The sequence below is a fragment of the Pezoporus flaviventris genome, unplaced genomic scaffold (assembly GCF_033815535.1).
Source record: "Pezoporus flaviventris isolate CSIRO_AGI_PZ_B2104156 unplaced genomic scaffold, CSIRO_AGI_Pfla_v1 ptg000023l, whole genome shotgun sequence".
NCBI classification, from domain to species: domain Eukaryota; kingdom Metazoa; phylum Chordata; class Aves; order Psittaciformes; family Psittacidae; genus Pezoporus; species Pezoporus flaviventris.
In genome coordinates, this window is record NW_026892571.1 from 15,854,910 (window position 1) to 15,874,730 (window position 19,821).

Sequence of the window (19,821 nt, forward strand, 5' to 3'; positions counted from 1 at the left end):
ACAGCGGCGGCGTGGCGAGGCCTTGCGACGGGAGAGCGGAGCGGAAAGGAGAGCCCCGCGCCGTCCTCCGGGGTAGGAAGAGGCGGAGGAACCTGCTGCTTGGTGTGCTGAGGACGGCGGGGAGGGCGAGTCACCCGGCAACGGTGAGGGGCCGCGGGGCGCATGCGCGGCGCTGTGCGGGCCGGGGGTTCTGGGGGTCGTGGTGGTAGCGGGGCGGGTGGTGTCCGCCGTTCAGCCGCGGGGAGGGCGGCCCGGGCCGGGTCTCCGGTTCGGAAGTGGTTGAGGGGTAGGGACGGTGTGGCGTCAGGCTTCAGGAACCTTCTGGCACCGGTACGGGAGCGGGAACTTCCTCGTGTGGGCAGCGGCGGGCGCGCCGCAGGGCTGCGCGGTGCAGAAGTTGCTAGAGCCTTTCGGAGGGAGCTGTCAAGCGGTGCGCCCGCTTCCCGGGTTGCACTTGTGTGGCTGGGACCTCGGAGGCAGCCCTGGCAGCCTGCAGGGTGTTCTTGGCTCTTCCAGCGGAGTTGTCTGCTGAGCCTGTTCCCTCCTCCCACTGTGGATCAGCTTTATTCCCCCCTGCGATGGGGCTTGGCGCGCTGACAGCGTTAGCCTGGTAGCTCCCTGCCAGCAAAGTTGTTCTCAAGGAGTTAAAGAAGGGTAGTCACTAAATCTTGTGTGAATAAGAAGGCAACGCTAGCACCGAGAACACTAGCTTATGGGCACGGCTCTCCATCCTGTGACTAAATGTATCTTCTGAGGAATCTGTCAGTGTGTCTGCTTCCATTGTTCTTGCAAGCTCCTTAGGGGTTTAAACGTTTTGAGTGTAAGTGCTAACAAAAAGTTGCTTCAGTATGAGATGCTTCAGTGTTAGGGTACTTCTTCCAGGTTTGAAAAAAACAGCCAACCACAAAATAACTGCAATCAACCCCTGCAACTTTAACTTTTAATACTTAATTCTTACTCTGGAGTTCCGTGGTCTGGCAGCACTTATAAATTTGAACAGGGGAGGGGAAAAAGATAACGAATGAAGAAAGTGAATAGCACCAAATCACTCTTGCCTGTTCAAGAAAAACAAAACTATATAAAATGCAACACAGCTGTTTAATTTTTTTCAGGCACATATTCCCAAGTGTCCTCAGGGATGGATTAGTTAGTCTGTGATTTTGGAGTAAATTGTTGAACTGGATTAGCATTTAGGGTTTAAGGTTTTTTTGTCTTCTGTGCAGTTTAATCTGCCAGCATAAAAGAAGAAAAGAAAAAGCTACTTTGTGTGCCTATATTATAACAAATTCACTGTCTTAGTCTGTTTGTTTCCTTTCTCTTTTTTTTGCTGCTTATTACCAGTAAACTGCTTTCTGTGTTCTTTGCTGCATAGCTTTGAAGGTATTTACATTATTTTCTTACCTGCTTTGCCTGGGTTTTGCATGTTGTCTAGCACCATAGGAATCCTTTCCTTGTCTTGACAGTGTTACAAGGAGGAATCAAATATCCCGATGTTTTGAAAGCATCAAACTGGAAATTCACAATATTATTTTAGAAAAATCAGTCGAGTGTTTCATGGTTACATTTAAAGATGTTGACCAGGAGAAGCTCCTGATCATTTCTAATGCTTGCAGATTCTGACATGGACAATGTGTCAGAACATCTGAGCTTAGGATATGACAGTTTGTATCTGCTGAGTCAGTTTGGGCTCTCGCTGTATGCACTGTAACATTGGAGGACCTTCTAATAGCTCATAAAAAGACTTAATTTAACATTTATGGCTCATAACAGGAGACCTATGCAAGCTGTGAAGTTCTCTTTCTCATGTATATAACAGCATGTTTGCAAAAGCAGGTGAGGCTGAAGAAATATTCCATGCATTTGGAACAGACAGTAACTGTCATGAAAGCCCCGACCTTGTGTGTGTGAAGGCTTTTTGTGGTGCTTTTCACCTTTTCATATACTCAACCTTTTGATCTCTGCTGAAATGTTTATAGCTCAGCAGTGGTGCCCTATTCTAGGACTCATCAGAAAGTGAATAAAGTATACCAAGCCTCTTCTAGTTTCGATTTTTGTTATTATTCCTCTTTGGTTCTTGTTTTGGTTTCCCGTCCCCGACCCTGCCCTAAGAAGCTGTAGCTCTAAGGAAGAAGAACTGCTATCAGTAGAAGAATGCCTTCAAGCTGTCCTTAGATCCTGTGCATAACACCAGGTTATGTTTTGCTGCCATGTTAGCGTACAAAACAGAAGTCTAGCAGCCATTAGGATGAGAGTGAATCGGCTTCTTGCAGGGCAAGGCAGTATTTGCATCTGTGAGGGTGGAAGATGGTAAACCATTTTAACTTCTTTTTTCCCCCTTGTATTGCAGGCACAGTTCTATATTTATTAATCATTTCAAATGTGAAAACTGTTACTTAAGAGCTAAAAAAAAATAACACTTTATCTGGGACATTTGAGGAGGAGATACAGAATTGAAGGAGTATTTAATCTTCTGTGAAGGGCCATTAAAAAGGGAGATTTGTTACTTGTCATGCAGTTTCTAAAGTAATGAATGTATCAGTTATTTAGCAGAGAGGCTGTATGTTTTGTGTCAAAATAGTATCCAGGCAGAGAATCCAGGAATTCTGCATTGATCCCTGAAAAGTCAGAAAAATTGGGCAAGTCATTTGGAGTCTCTTGCTGACCATTACTTTCTTCAAATTCTAAATTTTACCTGTAAAGACTTTGGGAATGATGACCTGTCTGAAGGCTTTAGCAAATTCAGATTTGGCTTTATAGTTTTGTACTGGCCTCATAGCCAACTGCTGGGATTTATGAGGGTTCTGTCAGTTCAGATGAATTCTGTGTATTCTTACAGCCTAAAAGAGAATCTGTTTGTTCCTGCATCTATTTTTTTGTAAAGCTGTTTTTTTTTTTTAAGTCTTAAACCCCATAGTTTAGGTGATGATAGTGCTGAAAGCCTGTTCTGCTTGCAACATATGAGTGGAGTCATTCAGTGCAAGAAATGGGCCATATTTTGCACCTGGATCTAGTACCATATTCTGATTATAGTGAAATGAATAGTTCTGATAGTAACAAACAAGGGTGCTCTTGAGGTGTCTCACTTGTGAATGTGTGAAATTTTATACTGTAACGTTTGTCTTAGAAAAAAGAAAACTTGAGCTTAAAATAAAGGTACTGCATTATGTTCATGTTCACACAGCTTGTAACAAAGACTGTGCCTGCAGAGGCTTTTTGGTATTGAGGGTTTTATTTTCCTTGCTATCTGGAGCTTTGTAAGGACGTTAGGGTGGGGCAGCTGCTCGGTCAGAACAGAGGATCTGGTGGGAGACCTGAATGGATTGTCCAGGTTCCAGTCTCCCTACCTGCTCTCTTCATATGTCTCTTCTGTTCAGTGTGTTCCCTGCAGTGTGTTCGGGATTAAAATTTGTGCTCAGCTGTGTAGGATAATAATACTTGGACAAAATTGAAAAGATGAAAGCTGGAATCTTATGAATGCCGTTCTTTCTTCCTTTATTTGCCGCCTGTTTTTTTAAGCATGTATATTTGAAAGGGTGGGTTTTTTTTTCCCCCTTTTTGCTGAACTTCACATTTAATTAAATCTTTTGTTGTCACTCTTTTATTGTCATCGGGTTCATTTTTAGGCTGCAATATAATTTCTAACCTTGTGATTCTGGTGGTATCTTCAGATTTGGTCATGACCATGTTGTGACAAGAATGGGTTGTGGAGGAGACCTCATTAGCAGTCCCCTCTCTTCTACCCCCTCTCCCGCTTTTTTTTCCTCTCCCCCTCTTCCCTTGCAATTCAAAGAGTCATTGAACTCTTCATTAAGATGTCTTACTCCTTCAGTGGGGATGCTAAGACTGTCCTTTATTTTGGTGGCATGTGGTCATCGCAGGGTTTCCATAGCGAATGGGCCATTCTGTAAGGCGTTGAGTTCCAATGTGAATTTCTGCTTACCTGCTCAGGAGGGAGAGAAACAGGCTGATGATAAATGTATGTAATAGGATAACTTATGTATAATAAATCAAATGCATTATCTATTTATACTTTGCTTTTTTTTGGTGTCTCTGTGGTAGCTTGACTTCTGTTCCAAAGTCTGTCTTTAACAGCAGTGACAATTGTTAAGCTACTTTGGATTTATAATGTGAACCTCTCAAGCTGCATAGTTTTACTGATAATTTCTTCCTGTCTGTTACCTCAGTGTACTTTTATAACGCCATTGCACTTAAGTTATTATCTGATGTAGTGGCAATTATACATTTGTGGTTGGTGGAGTACAGCTTTACTTTGGGGGGAGGCAAGTAGTATGAATATAATTAGCTGTTACACAAGATACAAAAGCCTTTTTATTTATTAACTACTGTTGTTAAGAATGTGATGGGATCTGTGTGAGCAGGAAGTTTCTTTATAATTCTGCACATGTGCATTGGCAGCAGCAGCTGAGAGCAAATCTGGCAGTGTTCAGTGGTGGGTGTGAAGCAGTGAGCAAACATCGACTTCTTTTTGGTATCGCTGATGGTTTTATTGAATTCCTCCTGCTACAGTATAGTTGTAGAAGGATTCTGAGTTGCTGTAATGCTGTTTAAAAGCCTTTGGAGTTCATCTAGTAAGTGAATATAAAATACTATTTTTGCATATCAAACCACTTGAAAATCAGCTCACATTTTGGTGATCTCTCAGCTTGCTCTTTTAAAATGTAAAATCGTTTTGGAATGTTACATAAATCAGTCACTGTGTTTAAGGGTTTACTAATGCTATTGCAATGCAGCTGCTAAACGCTTAATTTGGTGCTTAAAATTTGAACCTTTGTAGGTTTTGGTTTTTTTTTTTCTCCTTATTTTGCATTTCATCTAACCAAAGCCTGCCCACTTTCCTGCCTCTCATGAAGATCTGTATTGGATGATGGGCTTTTTCACAGAAAGTCTAATCGGGTGCTGACAGCTGAAATTGTAGACTAAACTTTAATGACTGGAAAACAAATCCTGATCAACACTGTGGTTTCTTGGCTTGTAAGTTTTAAAAATAAAATCCCAAATTTCATCAATTTTAGGAATATCTTTTTTCAGAGGAGCTTTCGTGAGTTGTTTTGTTGTTTTCTTCCATGGTAAGGACATCGAGGCTTGTTTTGAATTGGTCTAATTTGTAAATTAGGTAGCTTCCTACTGCGTTTCCAGGAAACAAAAATTACATTCTACTGAATCTGCTGTTGTATTTTTTTGTGTTTTTATTTGCTTTGTCACTATAACCAGTATTTTGAGTGTTTTCTGAGTGCTAGTGGCAGATGATGGAGAATTTCAGCTAACTGAGGTCATGTGTGTGTGTGTGTATGAAAGCACACATGTGAAGGCATGTACATGCAAGTAGCGAGTTTATTAAATAGCTGGTGTTCCTGCTTCTGCTGACTCCTGTGACTGTGTGCAAAACTGCCACAAGCTTGTTGGCTTTTGATTCCTATTTAAGCAGAAAGCAGATGTGTCAGTGAAGAGTTAATAACCATGTTAAGAAACGAAGGGAGCAGGGAAGTCAAACGTGCTCGAAATGACGTTTATTCTGACATGGTTTCCTTCAACACCGCGAGTTAAATTCTGTAGTTACGCTTCTTTTAAAACATTCTGCCTTCATGGGAATGAGGAATAAATTCTTAAGAAGTCCAGCTTGTGAAATTTGAAATAACAGCTGAGCCTAATTGTCTGATTTGCCAATCCAGACTTTTGACTAAAATGCCTCCCAATAGCTGATTTCCCTTACAGTCAGAGCAAATCTTGCTTTAAGAATCTATTTCAAGCTAATTTTCTGGTTTTAAAATGTCTATCCTTAAACAGTTTTTGTTTTGACTACTCATTTTAATGAGTACTTAAATGTTGCTTTAAAATTGATGATTCTTTTGATGTGAAGGATATTCTGTATATTTAAGCACTTGCCCAGCTCTGCATGTTTTCAGCTATTCTCTTGAGACAAATAGCATTTGTCCTTTTGTGTGTCCTGAGTTTGTGGTAGAGCTCTGTTTGTTTGCTAAAAGCTTGGGATAGGAGTTTTTAAGGGCTTTTAACTTTTATTTTTTCTTTTCCTGTAGCTGTGTCTCCTGCCCCAACCTGCCATCTTTTCAATTTTGACTGCGTTAATTCAAATGAGCAAAATACTCTTTTTACTTATTAGCCAAATAAAAGCTGAAAATCAGATGAATGAAGGCTCCTTTTATCTTGCTAAAACTTAAGAGCAAAGAGCAGACTGCTGGTTGCCTTTTCTTAAAGCCATAACTATGTGTAGCAGTTGCCAAGTGAGGCTGTGTGTTTTACAGGGAGCTGGTACACCAAAGTGTCCCAGGCAAATCCTATGGCTCATGCTTATGCCTGACAGCTGGATCTGGGCGATATCCCTGCATGAGGAAAGTTTCTGTGACTCTGAGTTGGAATCTATGTCATAAGTTTAGGCCATCAGTTTGAAATTCTTAGGGTCTGTTATAACTTTGAACACCTCAAACTTAGCTGAAAACAAAATTCCTTATTTGGATTTAAAAGTATGTGTCCTATATGTATCCAGGGAGATATCATGGATTCTTGCTAGTTATAAGAAAGTCATGTAAGTAACATAATAGAGGATTTTATTTATCAAATATAGAGTAAAAAAAATAAAAACTTGGAGGCACCTTAATTTTTTTGAGGAATTTATTTTTAACTAAACCTCCTTGCCTGCAGAAACGATCCTCCTTGGAGTGGAGGATGTGTATGGGCTCTGTTTGGAGCCAGTGTGAGGGCATGTGAGTGGGTGACAGGATGCAGCGCTGCGGACTGAAAAAGCCAGTCTCAACTTGAGGTGTGTTTCCTGAGAAGCAAGGGCAAGCGATTGCCCTTTAGCACTTTTATTCCTATCTCAAAATTTTACTTTTTTTTTAACATGAAATGTAAAAACTAAAACCAAAAATCAGTGATGTCTCCTAATCCCACAAAATAATACATTAAAAATAGAGCAGAATGGCAGACATTGTTAGCTTTGGTTTTGGCTTCACAGATGATATGAATTTCTTGCTAGATAAAACAAGCAAATAAATGAATTGCTTGAATAGTTGAGACTTGTGGCAGAAATTCTGCAGGCAGATGAATGTTTTCATTACTATGGCATGGTTTCAGTTTGTAGCCTTTTTTTATCTTATTTTTACTTCTTGTTTTTTCATTCCTTTGCTTTAAGGGAAGGTGCTGGAGCCCTGAGGACTTTAATTTAAAAGGACACCCATATATTTGTAATTTAACCAGTAATGTAAAAGCTGAGCTAATTTTAAGTCTAAACTTTCATATGTATTCCTCAGAAACTAACAGTTAGCCATGTATTCTGTGTTTTCTTTAGTGGCATTTCATATGTGGGTGTGAATACTTCTTCGGTTGCCAAGATAAGTGAATGCTATTATGATGGCAAAATGAGACTTGTGGTGCTGTTTTCCCAGCAGACTCTTGCCTGGTACTTGCTTTATTAACAACAGCTACATCAAAGAAACAACAACAACAACAAAGAGCCCCCAAACAAAACAGCAAAAACCCCAAGAAACCTTTTTTAATAAAGGAAAAGAACACTGAAATACATGGAATGAAACTCAGTGTTTTACCTTCATTTAGGGTTCTTGGGGATGTTGCATAGGACATAGTATGTTTGGGTTTTTTTCAGCCTCTTTCAAAATTACGGTATAAGATGGTCACAATAAGGTGTATTTTTTGTTTTCTGTAGTTACATTTTGTAGAACATCAGTGTAGCTTAGGGGATCTTTGTAAGTGTTTGTAGTAACAAAGGGGGAGGTAGAGGAGAACGGCGCAACCTGACTATTTCTAATAAAGCACAAGCTGGTGCGTTGTTTTAATTACTGTGGTTCTCTTGATAGGACTTATGAGTCATGTAGGCTGTGAAATTGGGAAGCACATGTTCAAAAGGGTCAGGATAAAAGGGGCGAAACTGCAGATAGTTGAGTGGATCACTTCCTGTTTTCTGAAATTGTTTGATCATGGCAAAAAAAAAACCAAACGAACCCCAGAATTAATCCCTCCCCAGAGTCTTGCTTAGGATTTGTAAAAGACTAGAAGTAATACTGAAGGTTATGTATCTTGTCCTAGTTTTCATATGTTGTCTGCATTAAAGTGGTGGACATCTTGAGTCAAGGGAGACCAAGTGGAAAAGCTGTTGATCAGTGTAAGAAGAGAAGATATAATATATAATTATTTCTGAGCCTTTCCTTCAGTGATAGGTGATAGTTTTATAGGGCTTATCATCATTCATATGCTATGTTGAAAGTATGAGCTTGGGTTGTAAATCCGGTTTGGCTGTGACAAGGAGACAATCAGGCTGTTTTGACTTTATTGTTACATGGCCAAGCTAGTGAAAAAAAGACAACAGAAAGACTTCTATTTTACTGTCTCTTGAATGAAGTTAATATTGAGGTAGCCTGTTTGTCTGTGGCACCCGGAGAAAATAGCAATGCTTTAATGTCAGCTAACTAAGCACAAAGTTGTCTTTGTTAAGGAAGCTGGGACCACAAGATTGTTCATTTGGTGCTGAATTATAAAGAAGTGGTTGCTTCTAATTTGCTTTTTATTGGGTGATGATTGTTTTGATGTTTATTTGAAGGTTGGTTGGTTGGTTTGAGCAAGGCAGCCTGAAGCGTTGTGGCAGATCCATCAAAGGTTTTTTTCCCAGCTGCCATTAACCCCACGAACATGAGCCTGTCTGATTCCTTGTGGATACACGGTTGACTTTGGTAGAACTTCAGAAAATAGACTGTGTGCATCTTCAGATCTTAAAAGTTGCATGATATGTTGGGATTGATTGAAATCTGCAAGAGACAGAGATAACAAAAAACGGGAGAGGATACTGGTCAGCATTGCTTACATGATTAGGCAAAGATTTAAAGACTTTTATGCATGAAATACTTTTTTTTTCCTCTAGGCCTCAATGCAAGAAAATTTGGAGGAGGTTGAGGCAGTGTTGTATTGAGCTTATGGTCGGCTCAGTGTTAACGCATGGGTGCAGTGTGGGGAGGATTTGGAGCAGGAAAACGTCAGTTTTTTCAGACTACTGGAAGGGCTCTGGATTCCTGATGTCCCAGGCTAGTGAATGGACTGGCAGATTTTGGTACTGAAATGAGTAGTGGGTGTTAGGACTTCGAAAGTGAAGATGAAGTTGATTTTTTTTCTGATGTGGAATAGAAGCAAGAGCCAATGTGCGGGAGCAAAGAGAGGGAAGGTACTTTTCTCAAGTCTGTCAGCTGAATTCTCATCTTGATCTCAAATTATGAAATGGAAGGTTTTAAAGCCAGGGAAAGCTTTTTTTATTGTCTAGCTTTGGTGGTGTGTGTTGTGTTTGTGTGTGTTCATGTATGTCTCAAGCTAGTTTTGCCCAGTTACAGTTGTTTGAGTTTAATTAGAACAGGTAATAGGTGGGATTTAGGAGCTGAGATGACCCTCTGACTATACCTGGGCATTAAATGAGCTTCATTGTGTCATGAAGCTGCAATGTAAATCTTCAATACCACACAAGACCAAAAGGCAATTGCTGTGGTTTGTAGCTATTTTGCGAGCTAAGAACTTGAAAAATGTACAGATAGGTGGGATTTTAAAAGGTAGCAAAAATGTGATTGGTTCAAGGGAACCTAATTGGGGAAGTTGTTTCCTGTATTCATATCTCATGATGACTTAGGCTTTGACCTGGAAATTAGGACACACAATCAATTTCCTAGATCTGTACCACTGAAAACTAATTGACTCTCTGTCCTTGGTTAGGATTTAGTTTTTGGTCATGCCATTTGAACACCCCCACACCATGGGGTGTTAAGCCAGAGATCCTTCTAAAAACTTTATAGACATGAAATGTTTTAGTATGGTAGGTACTATAAAACAGTTCCGTCCAACCTACTACACCCTTTGTGGTTCTTTAGAAAAAGAATGAATGAGTCTGAAAATCATGTCATAATTGCTAAGGCTTAGCTGTCCCATGCTTTTTGCTTTACATTTGGTTAACTCCTAAGTGAAGAAAGGGATTTGCTTTTTTGTATGATGAGGTCTTTATACTTTCTTGATCAGAACAAGAAATGGATGATTTAACAAGGAGAATTCCTCAAATGTGATGTTTAGACTTGTGACCGAGTTTAAAGCTGTTGAAAACTTTATGGTCTGATAATCTTTTCCTTATTTTCAGATTAACTGCTGAAGTACTGATCGAGTTCTGCTATTCTTCAATGAGGAACTACAGGCTGATCTTTTGCCATAATCTTAAACAACCATAAATGACAAAAGAATGCTTGGTCAGTGAGGGCAGCTGGCGCAGAAAACATTTTTCAAACTCGGCTGTTTAAGTACTCTGAGGTGGGTTTCTTCAACTGCTTTACTCAAGCTATTAAAGAAGAAAAGGAAGTGTGGATTTCAGTGTGTCTCATCTGTTAGAATTTATTAATCCATTAGTAATCAGAGGATTAAGTTTGGTTGCGGTGCTTTGTCTAGCAGGCTGTATTTCATGGTCTGTGTCCCATCCTCTATGAAAGTGACTGCTTGCATTTAAGCAAGTATGTTTTCTTTTTGAGTATTTATTTTGAAAAGACAGGCTTTTCTTTGCTAAAGGAAATATTTTGGTTCTGACAGGTTAACAGTTTAACTGAAACGCACTGTCTTTGGTAATACCTCTGTTATCTACTTAGATCCTTTATCAAGCAAAGACTTGCAAATAAAGCTGGAGCTTCTGCATTGTGGGAAGAATGGTATCGCTGAGCATCTAGAAACTAGTTTTGGGGGTTTATATTTTTTAAATGTTTAATTTGATGCAGGTGTTGAAAGCTCTATTGTACAGACCAGAAAACGCTGAATATATTAGAAGTTGATTGCAGTGGAGCTGCGTACCACAAAATACTTTATCATTTCATGTAACTAAAACCAGTGGGTTTGGTTTGGTATGATCCACTAGTTTAATTTCCTCTTGAGAGGTTTTTGCATTGGATTTCCAAGGCCTGACTGATAAATACCGTCAGGAAATGTACTGAAGAATTTCTCTTCTGAAGCACCTTAGGACTTAAGCAATGATGTTGTGACTAGAATTTTCTGAGTTTTCTTTGTTGCTATATATGTTCTTCTCAGTCCTCTATTGAGGATTGGCTATGACATCTGTCTTGGTTGTAGTTGTTTAGCTAGTTAGCTGTACTTGGAGTCATTATAGAACCTGTCATTAAATCAGTCAACAGACTGAGACCAAAGAGTATTTGCATTAGGTGATTAAACCAGCGTGCACTGAAGTATGATTTTTGGTTTTAATTCCTCTTACTTGACAGAAAAGACAGCTTTGATTTTTGGCTGCAAAAAGATATGAGGAAGAGCTCCTCCCCTTCCTTGAGTAACTGCAACTCTGTTCTTGCTAACAAAATATTTGGAATTCCACTTGATGAGCTGCAGCAAGAAGGGCAACCAGACAATGAGGTTCCATTCATAGTCCGCCATGTGGTGGACTATATTGAGGAACATGGTATGTATTCTCTTGCTGTACTTGAATGTGTTGAGCTGTTATTCTTACAGAATAAATTGTGGGGTTTGTAAGCTGTATTTTTTTGAAGAGTACTTTTTTCCTAAAGTTACTTATATTTAATTGGATGTGATTTAGTTGGAATTCTTTTTTGGCAATACACACTTTCTTTAGTCGTTCTGTTACATTTGATTATCACTTTTTTCTAACTGAGACTAATGCAGTCAGCTTATCAGGGTAGTTCATAGGAAATGGTATGGTTTAGGTACTGTGACACTCGGCTTCCTGTGCTGTTAGCTGGGCATAAGAATGTATTTGCTGGGAAAAGGACTGCTGAAGTCTTGCAAAACTGCTGTCCAGGAAGCGTTTCAGTCAGTGTATGAATTGTGCATATCTGGTTATCAGTATTTGCTGCAATATTTGTCCATACAAGATCTAAAAAATTATTTCTGCAATTTCTTTCTAATTCAGGGGGTCTGGAACAAGAAGGACTTTTTCAAGTCAATGGGAATGCCGAGACAGTGGAGTGGCTTCGGCAGCGATATGATAATGGAGAAGATGTGGACCTGGTTAAAGAAGCAGATGTACCCTCAGCTATCAGCCTTCTTAGGTTTTTTCTTCAAGAACTTCCAGAGCCAGTCATCCCTGGCAGTTTGCACATACATTTAATGCAACTTTCTCAAGGTAATAATTATTTTTGATACAATGTTTGTATTATTTTAAGAGCAAAAAACAGTATTAAATGGAGTTTTGTAGTGGCACTGGGGTGTCTTTGGTGCTCTGTGTAATCACGTGTATCAGGAGACATTTAAATAACCTTTTCTTAGCACAAATCCCAAATAAATAGGTCTTTTTAGGAAGCTCAGACCGCATTCAAAGGCACAGTTTATCCATCATAGTGGAAAACAGTGAGCTGCCACGTATCATGCTGATTAATTCTGAGTGTTCCATGTTCTTGTGCATGAATACTGGGACACGAGTCAAAGCTACTGGAATCAAAGTTGTGTGACATCTTCTACTAATGCTTCAAAGTACTAGGAATGCTTCTGTCTGCTTTTCTCTTATTTCCTCTTAATTTCTCTTACTCTACCTATGCTTTCCTAGCAGTTAAAGCTTTTGTATACTAGAGAAGAGATCTCGAGCCCTATGCTCTTGTTGCATTTGCTTTCCCACTGTGGATTTTTTTCAGTTTAAAACTCATTTGTAGGAAGACACACACACACCCCCCCCCCCCGTCAGCAGCATGTTGTTGTTGCTAAATATGTTTTTTCATACCCTGCAAGACCTTGCCCTTTCACATTGATACCCATATGCTGGCACAGTATTTTCCTTACCAGTTCCCAACTTGTCTGTCTGTATCCAGTCTCCTGAGTCTTTTGGCCTCTGCTGTTTTGAGTGGTGTTGGAGTTGATTCATAACTTGACTAGTGAAAAAGCTTGTCTTGCAGTACTACCTTAGTAATGTCCTCAAAGGGTATGTTGCTGTTGGAGCTCTGCAACCCTGTGACATAACTGAGGGGTTTGCTGGTTGTCGCTCTGCAGGAGTGTTGCTCATTTTCCAGTGTCAGTTCATACTTTGCTTCAAGTGCTGGGCTTGTTCTGCTTTGGAAGATGCACGTTTTGCTTGTTGAGTTTATTCCTCATAAGAACTTGGTAGCATTCATGATTGTCCAGTTTGTTCAGAGTAGGAATTGTTTTGTGGAATGAGTGAGTGCAGCATGGTTTTTGTACACTGTTACTCTGTATTTACCAGCTGCTAAACTGGAGGGTCATCTTTTAGAGTTTGAAGCTGCTTCATTTTTCTCCTTTAGGTAGTCCCCATATCCTGAAATGTTGAATGTGGGGTGGTTATGTTCATAGCTGGTGAGCAGAGGCTGAACACTGATGTGTGAGGCACTAAGTAGTCTTGTGCTAGAAACAATTTTTGGAAGCTGCTGATCATAGAAATTTGTTAAGGCTGAAGTTCTGTTTGTTTGTCCTGTGCAGTAATGAGAAATCGAAGTGGACAGGGAATCTCATTGGTGATATGTCTGCTTTTTGGGTTGTATTGCTGATGTCCTGGTTCCTTGGACCTCAGCAGCTAGTAAACCTGAAAAAGATGATAAATGACAGGATGGTTAAGACAGTAATGCAGAATGCTGCTGGTTGCTCAGCTAGTACTGCTATGCACCTTGGTTTGCAATATCATGACAGGAAATAGGATTGAGGTGGGCTCCCTTGGTGTGACAGTGTTGATTCCCTTCTATGACTTGTAAAATACAGTGTGAAAATTGGCTTTTTTCCGTTTTTGAATAGATTACTATGTAAAAAATAGATTTTTTTTTTTTTTTTACATGGGGGTTGTTTTGGGAAAAGAGTTTTTCTTCAGCATGTAAATCCCTTGTAATTCCTTTCTGTCAAACACACAGAAAAGCTTCTCTTTAACTTGCAGTTTATTTTCTTTACTGTCTTTCTTGAAAGTTTAAAATAAAGTGATTTTAGAAAGATCTAAAGTTATCTGCACCATGGAAATTGGAACAAATGAACCTTTAAATGCTGTTTCCTGATACTAAAATTAGAGTTTCAGTTTCCTCTACTCAGGTTTTGTCTTTTTCACTGTCTGATAGACATAGATCAGTTTCCAGGAAGAAGTATTTTTCTGTGCCTGGTTACCTGTATTCAGATATTGTAGGTGTTACCTGTGTCTAGGTAAATGAAGTCCTGCATGTTACTGTTTGGTATTATGGTACGTGTACAGAAGGGCATTTGCTACTTGGAGTTGACATTAAGGACTCAGCAACTGCTCATCATCTTCAAATGTCTTCTTTCCTTTCTAACTGATCTAAGAAGAGTTTTCGAATCCTGAGAAAGGATGGGGGGTCTGTTAGTATCAAGTTTTCTCCCATTTTGGCTTTCCCAACATTTCCTTTATATGGGATTTCTCTGTTAGGTGCAAACAATTGTAAACTCTTTGAACCCTATTGCTTGTAGGGCTTATAATGTAACAGATGAGATTGATAGGGAGATGCTTTGCTGAAGGGTATAGTTAAATGTGGGGTGAGAATGAGGAAGTTTGATGGTGAGCCTTTCTCAGGTCTGAAAAGGAATCACCAAGCTTCAAGCTAAGTACATGTTAGATGATTGCATTGAGATTGCTTGTACTTATCAGGTAAGTGTTGTAAAAGAAAGTAGAGTGCTGAGAATGGGATGCTTATAGAGGAAGAAATAGCAAAGGGGGTTGTCTGAAACAGGGAGAATTTAGGTTTTTAAGCTAGCTTGCTGCCTCTAGAGCTGTTGCTGCCTCTAGAGCTGTTGCTGCCTCTAGAGCTGTTGCTGCCTCTAGAGCTGTTGCTGCCTCTAGAGCTGTTGCTGCCTCTAGAGCTGTTGCTGCCTCTAGAGCTGTTGCTGCCTCTAGAGCTGTTGCTGCCTCTAGAGCTGTTGCTGCCTCTAGAGCTGTTGCTGCCTCTAGAGCTGTTGCTGCCTCTAGAGCTGTTCTGAAAAGCAGTTGTGCAACAGTGGTAAAATGAAGGGTTATGGAGGAACTGGCCTATGTAATCAGCATTAACTGGGGAGAACATGCTAAACTGGACTTGCAGAGGAGAATATGGTGGAAGTCATTGGTTTAGGTTATCCATTTGTTTCACAGAAGAAATTAAACTTACAGTTTATCATTAGGGAAAGTAATCTGATGGTTCTGTGCTGTGGAAACAAGACTGGGAAGGGTTTGGGTTTTTTGTTATGTACCCCTATCTCTTTACCACCCGTGCAGACCTCTGACATCGCTGAAGAAGAGTGACAGAACAGGAAAGGAGTTCTCAGCCTCTCTTGAAGAGATCAGAGAGTAAGGGACTAATCCAGAGACTGAAATGAGAGGATGAGATGCAGGGACAGACAGATTGCAAACACCCTTCAGATATGTGGGTTGGGTTGGTTTTTGGTTGCTTGGTTGCTTGTTTGTTGAGTTTTGGGTTTGTTTTTTCCTTTTTCTGTGGAGAAATTTAGTAATGGAATCTCAGAGCAAACCAACACAAGTCAAATGCTGCCAGTTTAGGCTATATTCTGTCCCAGTCATTTGTACTTCAGAAGCAAGTAATTATTGTCAGAGTCAAAAAGTCAATCAATATTAAATGTGATAAAGCAGATACTTATTTCTGTGATTAAAATACTTTTATTACATTTTCCAGATTATAATAACGAAGATGAATTTGGAAGAAAGTTGAGGTTCCTCTTGCAGCAGCTTCCACCTGTTAATTACAGTTTGTTAAAGTTTCTGTGTAAATTTTTAGCTAATGTAGCATCTCATCATGAAGAAATCTGGTCAGCGAGTTCTTTAGCTGCAGTCTTTGGCCCGGATGTTTTTCAGTAAGTTGGATTTTAAAGTTCATGGGGTGTTTCTGTGTGAGTTTGACAGAGTGTATCTGTAGTGTGAACTCATTTCTAGTCCATGAGTAACAGTAGCAAGTACACAAGATGAAGTTCCCAGCGAAGCTGTGCCTGCCCCATGTGTGGCAGTGTTCAAGGCCAGGTTGGACAGGGCTTGGAGCAGCCTGTGCTAGTGGAAGGTGTCCCTGCCCATGGCAGGGGGTAGGAGCTTTAGGGTCCTTCCAACCCAAACCAGTTTATGTTCCTATGAATATGTTTTGGGCAGCATCTTTCTTTCTGTTCCCCCCACTCCCTCACCCCAGTTTTGTCTTACAGTTTTTGCTCAGATGTGAACAAGAGCTTGTCTATGAGCTGTGGTGTTAGAAACCAGTGATGTGGTTCTTGCATTACTGTAGTAATACTGAGGTTCACATTTTTTAGAGATAGCCTCTAAGATTACTATTTGTAGTGAGAAAGATCTTCTGGTATAAATGTATCCTGAGGATTCCCCTCTACGGGAAATTACTTACATTTTAAATATTCCTCATGAAAGGTTAATTGACAAAATAGTACTTTGTCACTTTGTAAGCTAGTATAAAGCTCTATAATGCACTGGTGTGAAGGCACACTGAAAGTTCTCTTGTGTTCTGTGAATGGATTAGGGATAATGGTGTGAAGTGCAGCCTTTAGTCATTGAAGTCGTGCACAGGAGTCTTTGGGGAAACATTTGAATTCATCTCTCTAAATTAACCCAGTGTTGAAATCTTTAGCATTTACACAGATGTGGAGGATCTGAAAGAACAAGAACTAGTGAGCAGAATAATGGCGGGGCTTCTGGAGAACTACTATGAATTCTTTGAAAATGAAGAGGAAGATTTTTCATCCACCAATGATTTAAGCTCAATAACTGAGCAGGTAAGAGTATTTTAAATGGCAGTATGTTATCACTTAAGTGTCTGTTATACACATGTTTATGAAAGATAGGTTGAAATATAACTTTATTATGCCTTTCTCTTTCTTGCAAACTGCCAAAATGTGGCATTTCCGTATGAGTTTTCCAAACACAGGCATGCCTGTGGAATTGTATAGCTATGCTATGGAGAACCATACACTGGCACTGGACCAACAGTGATATCCTGCCCAACACAAATATGCTACATAAACAGTACAGCTTTTGAGTTACCTTTTTAGGACTTGACAACTGTGTTTCAAGTGAATGCAGAGCCATGCTAGTGTCTGTCTTGGTCAATAATACATCCAGGTGTGTTTTAGAGGAGCATGCAGGGTCTCGCACTCCACTTGATGATGTTACCAGTGGTGTTTTCCTGTGCCAGAATTTCTTGAATGGTGTTTCTGATTCTAAGATTTCAAAACAAATTCTTGATATTAGTGTGGAAGAGTGTTGAAATTGGAGAAAAAAGTCAAGTTGAACAAAAATCCTCTGCGTCCCAGTATTCAGCTGCCAGGCTTGTCAGACTCGCCTCTCCATTTGATTGGTGGTATCCGGTGTCACTCTTCTGCCTTTCCTCACAACAAATTTAACTCTGTGCAGTAAAATACCATGTCATGCTGGGATTCTATATAAGTATCTATATAAATATCTATATAAATACAGAGATGGAGAGGTGTTAAGAGAAATGAAAATGTAGTATTCTTCTTTTAGATTGGATATAAGAAGGAAATTCTTTCCTGTGAGGGTGGTGAGGCACTGGAATGGGTTGCCCAGGGAGGTTGTGAATGCTCCATCCCTGGCAGTGTTCAAGACCAGGTTGGACGAGGCCTTGGGTGAGATGGTTTAGCGTAAGGTATCCATGCCCATGGCAGGGGGGTTGGAACTGGATGATCTTAAGGTCCTTTCCAACCCCAACTATTCTATGATTCTATGTTCGCAGATGTTTTAAATTCTAGCAAGTCATGGTGTATAAGTGATAATGATGGAAAAAACACTTCTTTGTATTATCAGAGCCAGGTTTGTGGATTTATTAGCAAAATCTTGACGCAAACCCTTCCTCAGAAATACAGAAAGCTATAAACCATGAATTTTCTCATATTCAGTTGGCTTAAGAAGTGATATATTTTCTTTGAAGAGGACAAGAGGTAGGTAACAGTAGTTGCTAAGGAAGGTAACAAACACTGAGGTTTTTAACGCCTCACTGTGCCATGAACCCCTCCTCTAGCAAGACAGGTAAGGCAAGTCCTGGGGCAGCTGATTGCTTCCTCTTGACTGCAGGAGACACCTCTCTCACCCACTGGGCTGCTCTGCCAAGCGTGGGCAGCACATTCTGGATTGAGCAGCTTCTGCTCTGCTCGCTCCTTTAGCTAAGTGCTGCAGCTTTGCAGTGTTTGCAGTCTCCAGCTCTTTGCAGAAGTGCGTCTAGCACTGAGAACTGCCACAGCCCTGCTGTTAGAAGGAAGCTGTTGCATAAAGCTGGGCTGTATCTTCTACAGCCAGGTTGAGGGCTGTCACCTGAGGCTGGCATGACTGCTCTTTAAAGAATAGTCTCCTTTCATGCTTTGAAATTACTGACTTGTCTGTGGGTCATTCTGTGTTTTAGCAAAAGGGTTTCCCAAGCATAGCAGCTTGTTTAGTGTGTGGTTTTGGCTTTGGTTTTTTTCTTGGTGGGGTGTCCCTTTAATTTCGTGGTGTCTCCACCAGATGTCAACAGTGCACTGCTGCTGGGTCCTGCTCCCTCCAGGCCAGTGTGTGGGGCGCAGCAGGGCCCCGTCCCCACTGTGTGCAGCCCCACTGTGTGTGGCTGGGCTTGCCTGTGGGTCACTGCCGCATCCTCTTGCAATTGCACTGGAAAGTCGGGGATAAGAGTGTTTCTTGACCTGAATGTATTTCCATGTAACAATTACACCCCTTTGAAAAATAAACAGCTCCTCTCTGCCTTCTGTGTAAAGTTTCAGTTTTTCTTAATTCAGTGGGTTCTTTTTATACTTATGCAGAATGTGATATAAAGCATATATTCTTGAGCCTGCTGCTGCTTTAATGTTTGGGTTTGCAAGTTTGGGAGATCAGTAATCAATCACAGGGGCTTTGCAATCAAACAGAGTAACTTTGTGTTTACCTTTTTATGGTTTTAACATAGTTGCTTTGTAAAAAGGGAAGGTGCTGTACTGAGGTGTCAGTGGCTATATTGTTTTACTTTTTAAAGTGCCTGTATCTCACTGCTTCAGTAAACACATCTGTGTTCGGAAATGAAGAAACAAAGACAAGAGGCGTTGGTGAAGCTTCTCAATACTCTTACATTTGCCTTTGGAAGTATTCATTCAATACCTTAAAGTTTGGATTCTTTGACTTACATATTGCTTTCCATAACGCATTTGAAAATGCTTCTCATGTATGATTAAAGCTTCCTATGGAATAGAGGAGAATTGGCTGTCTCTATTTCATATATAAAGGAAGAAAGGCTCTGTGCCTCATGACTTCAGCATGGCTGGGATATTTTTGTCTTGATTCTGCTTGTGTTCATTTACTGCATTAGGGGTGCTTCAGCTTTTGTCCAGTGTTTCAAAAGAGTTCTGTAGCTTTTTAGCGATGTGGAATATATGGTTTAACATAAAAGCAAGTCTAGTGTGTCTGTCTCTTTCTAAAACTGAAAAATGTTCACCTCTTACATGTACATTGTTTTTAGACCTCTCATGCTCTTTTAGTTCCTTGGACCTCTTTAAAGAACTTTTCCAGCTAGTAACTGTGATTAAATCCTTTTTAGATCAATGATCTCTTGGAAGAGGAGGAAGATGTAAAGCTTGAGCAGTCTGAAGAACTTCCAGAAGATGGCACAGAGAAACCTGTTGAAAGGCCAGCTGTGGTGCATCTAGATATGACAGGGAGTCTCTCGGATTCCAGGAGTGTTACAGCATCAACAAGGTAACCTGTTCCTGCTTTAGAGTTTGGTTTAGAGTCTAAAGTATCATCTGTTCTGTCTGAGGGAAACTGTCAGGCTTTTGAGCGGTGTGTCTACAAACTGAAGCTTTATAAGTAGGTGCAATTATTGTTGTAGTAAAATACAG

The 19,821-nt window shown here is 40.2% G+C and overlaps 1 protein-coding gene across 4 annotated transcripts in view; it reads left to right on the forward strand.

Moving 5' to 3' along the window:
* FAM13B (family with sequence similarity 13 member B) overlaps window positions 1-19,821 on the forward strand; it is a 49,661-nt gene continuing 29,840 nt past the window's right edge. For 3 of the 4 annotated variants that reach the window (XM_061457001.1, XM_061457005.1, XM_061457003.1), the window contains exons 1-7: window positions 1-143; window positions 10,157-10,323; window positions 11,277-11,467; window positions 11,936-12,148; window positions 15,627-15,804; window positions 16,575-16,719; window positions 19,521-19,678. In XM_061457001.1, coding sequence (XP_061312985.1) covers window positions 11,311-11,467; window positions 11,936-12,148; window positions 15,627-15,804; window positions 16,575-16,719; window positions 19,521-19,678 — 851 coding nt within the window. In that variant the 5' untranslated portion in view covers window positions 1-143; window positions 10,157-10,323; window positions 11,277-11,310. Of the gene's footprint in view, window positions 144-4,452; window positions 4,590-10,156; window positions 10,324-11,276; window positions 11,468-11,935; window positions 12,149-15,626; window positions 15,805-16,574; window positions 16,720-19,520; window positions 19,679-19,821 lie in introns of those variants that run through there. The other variant, XM_061457002.1, reaches the window with a different exon arrangement.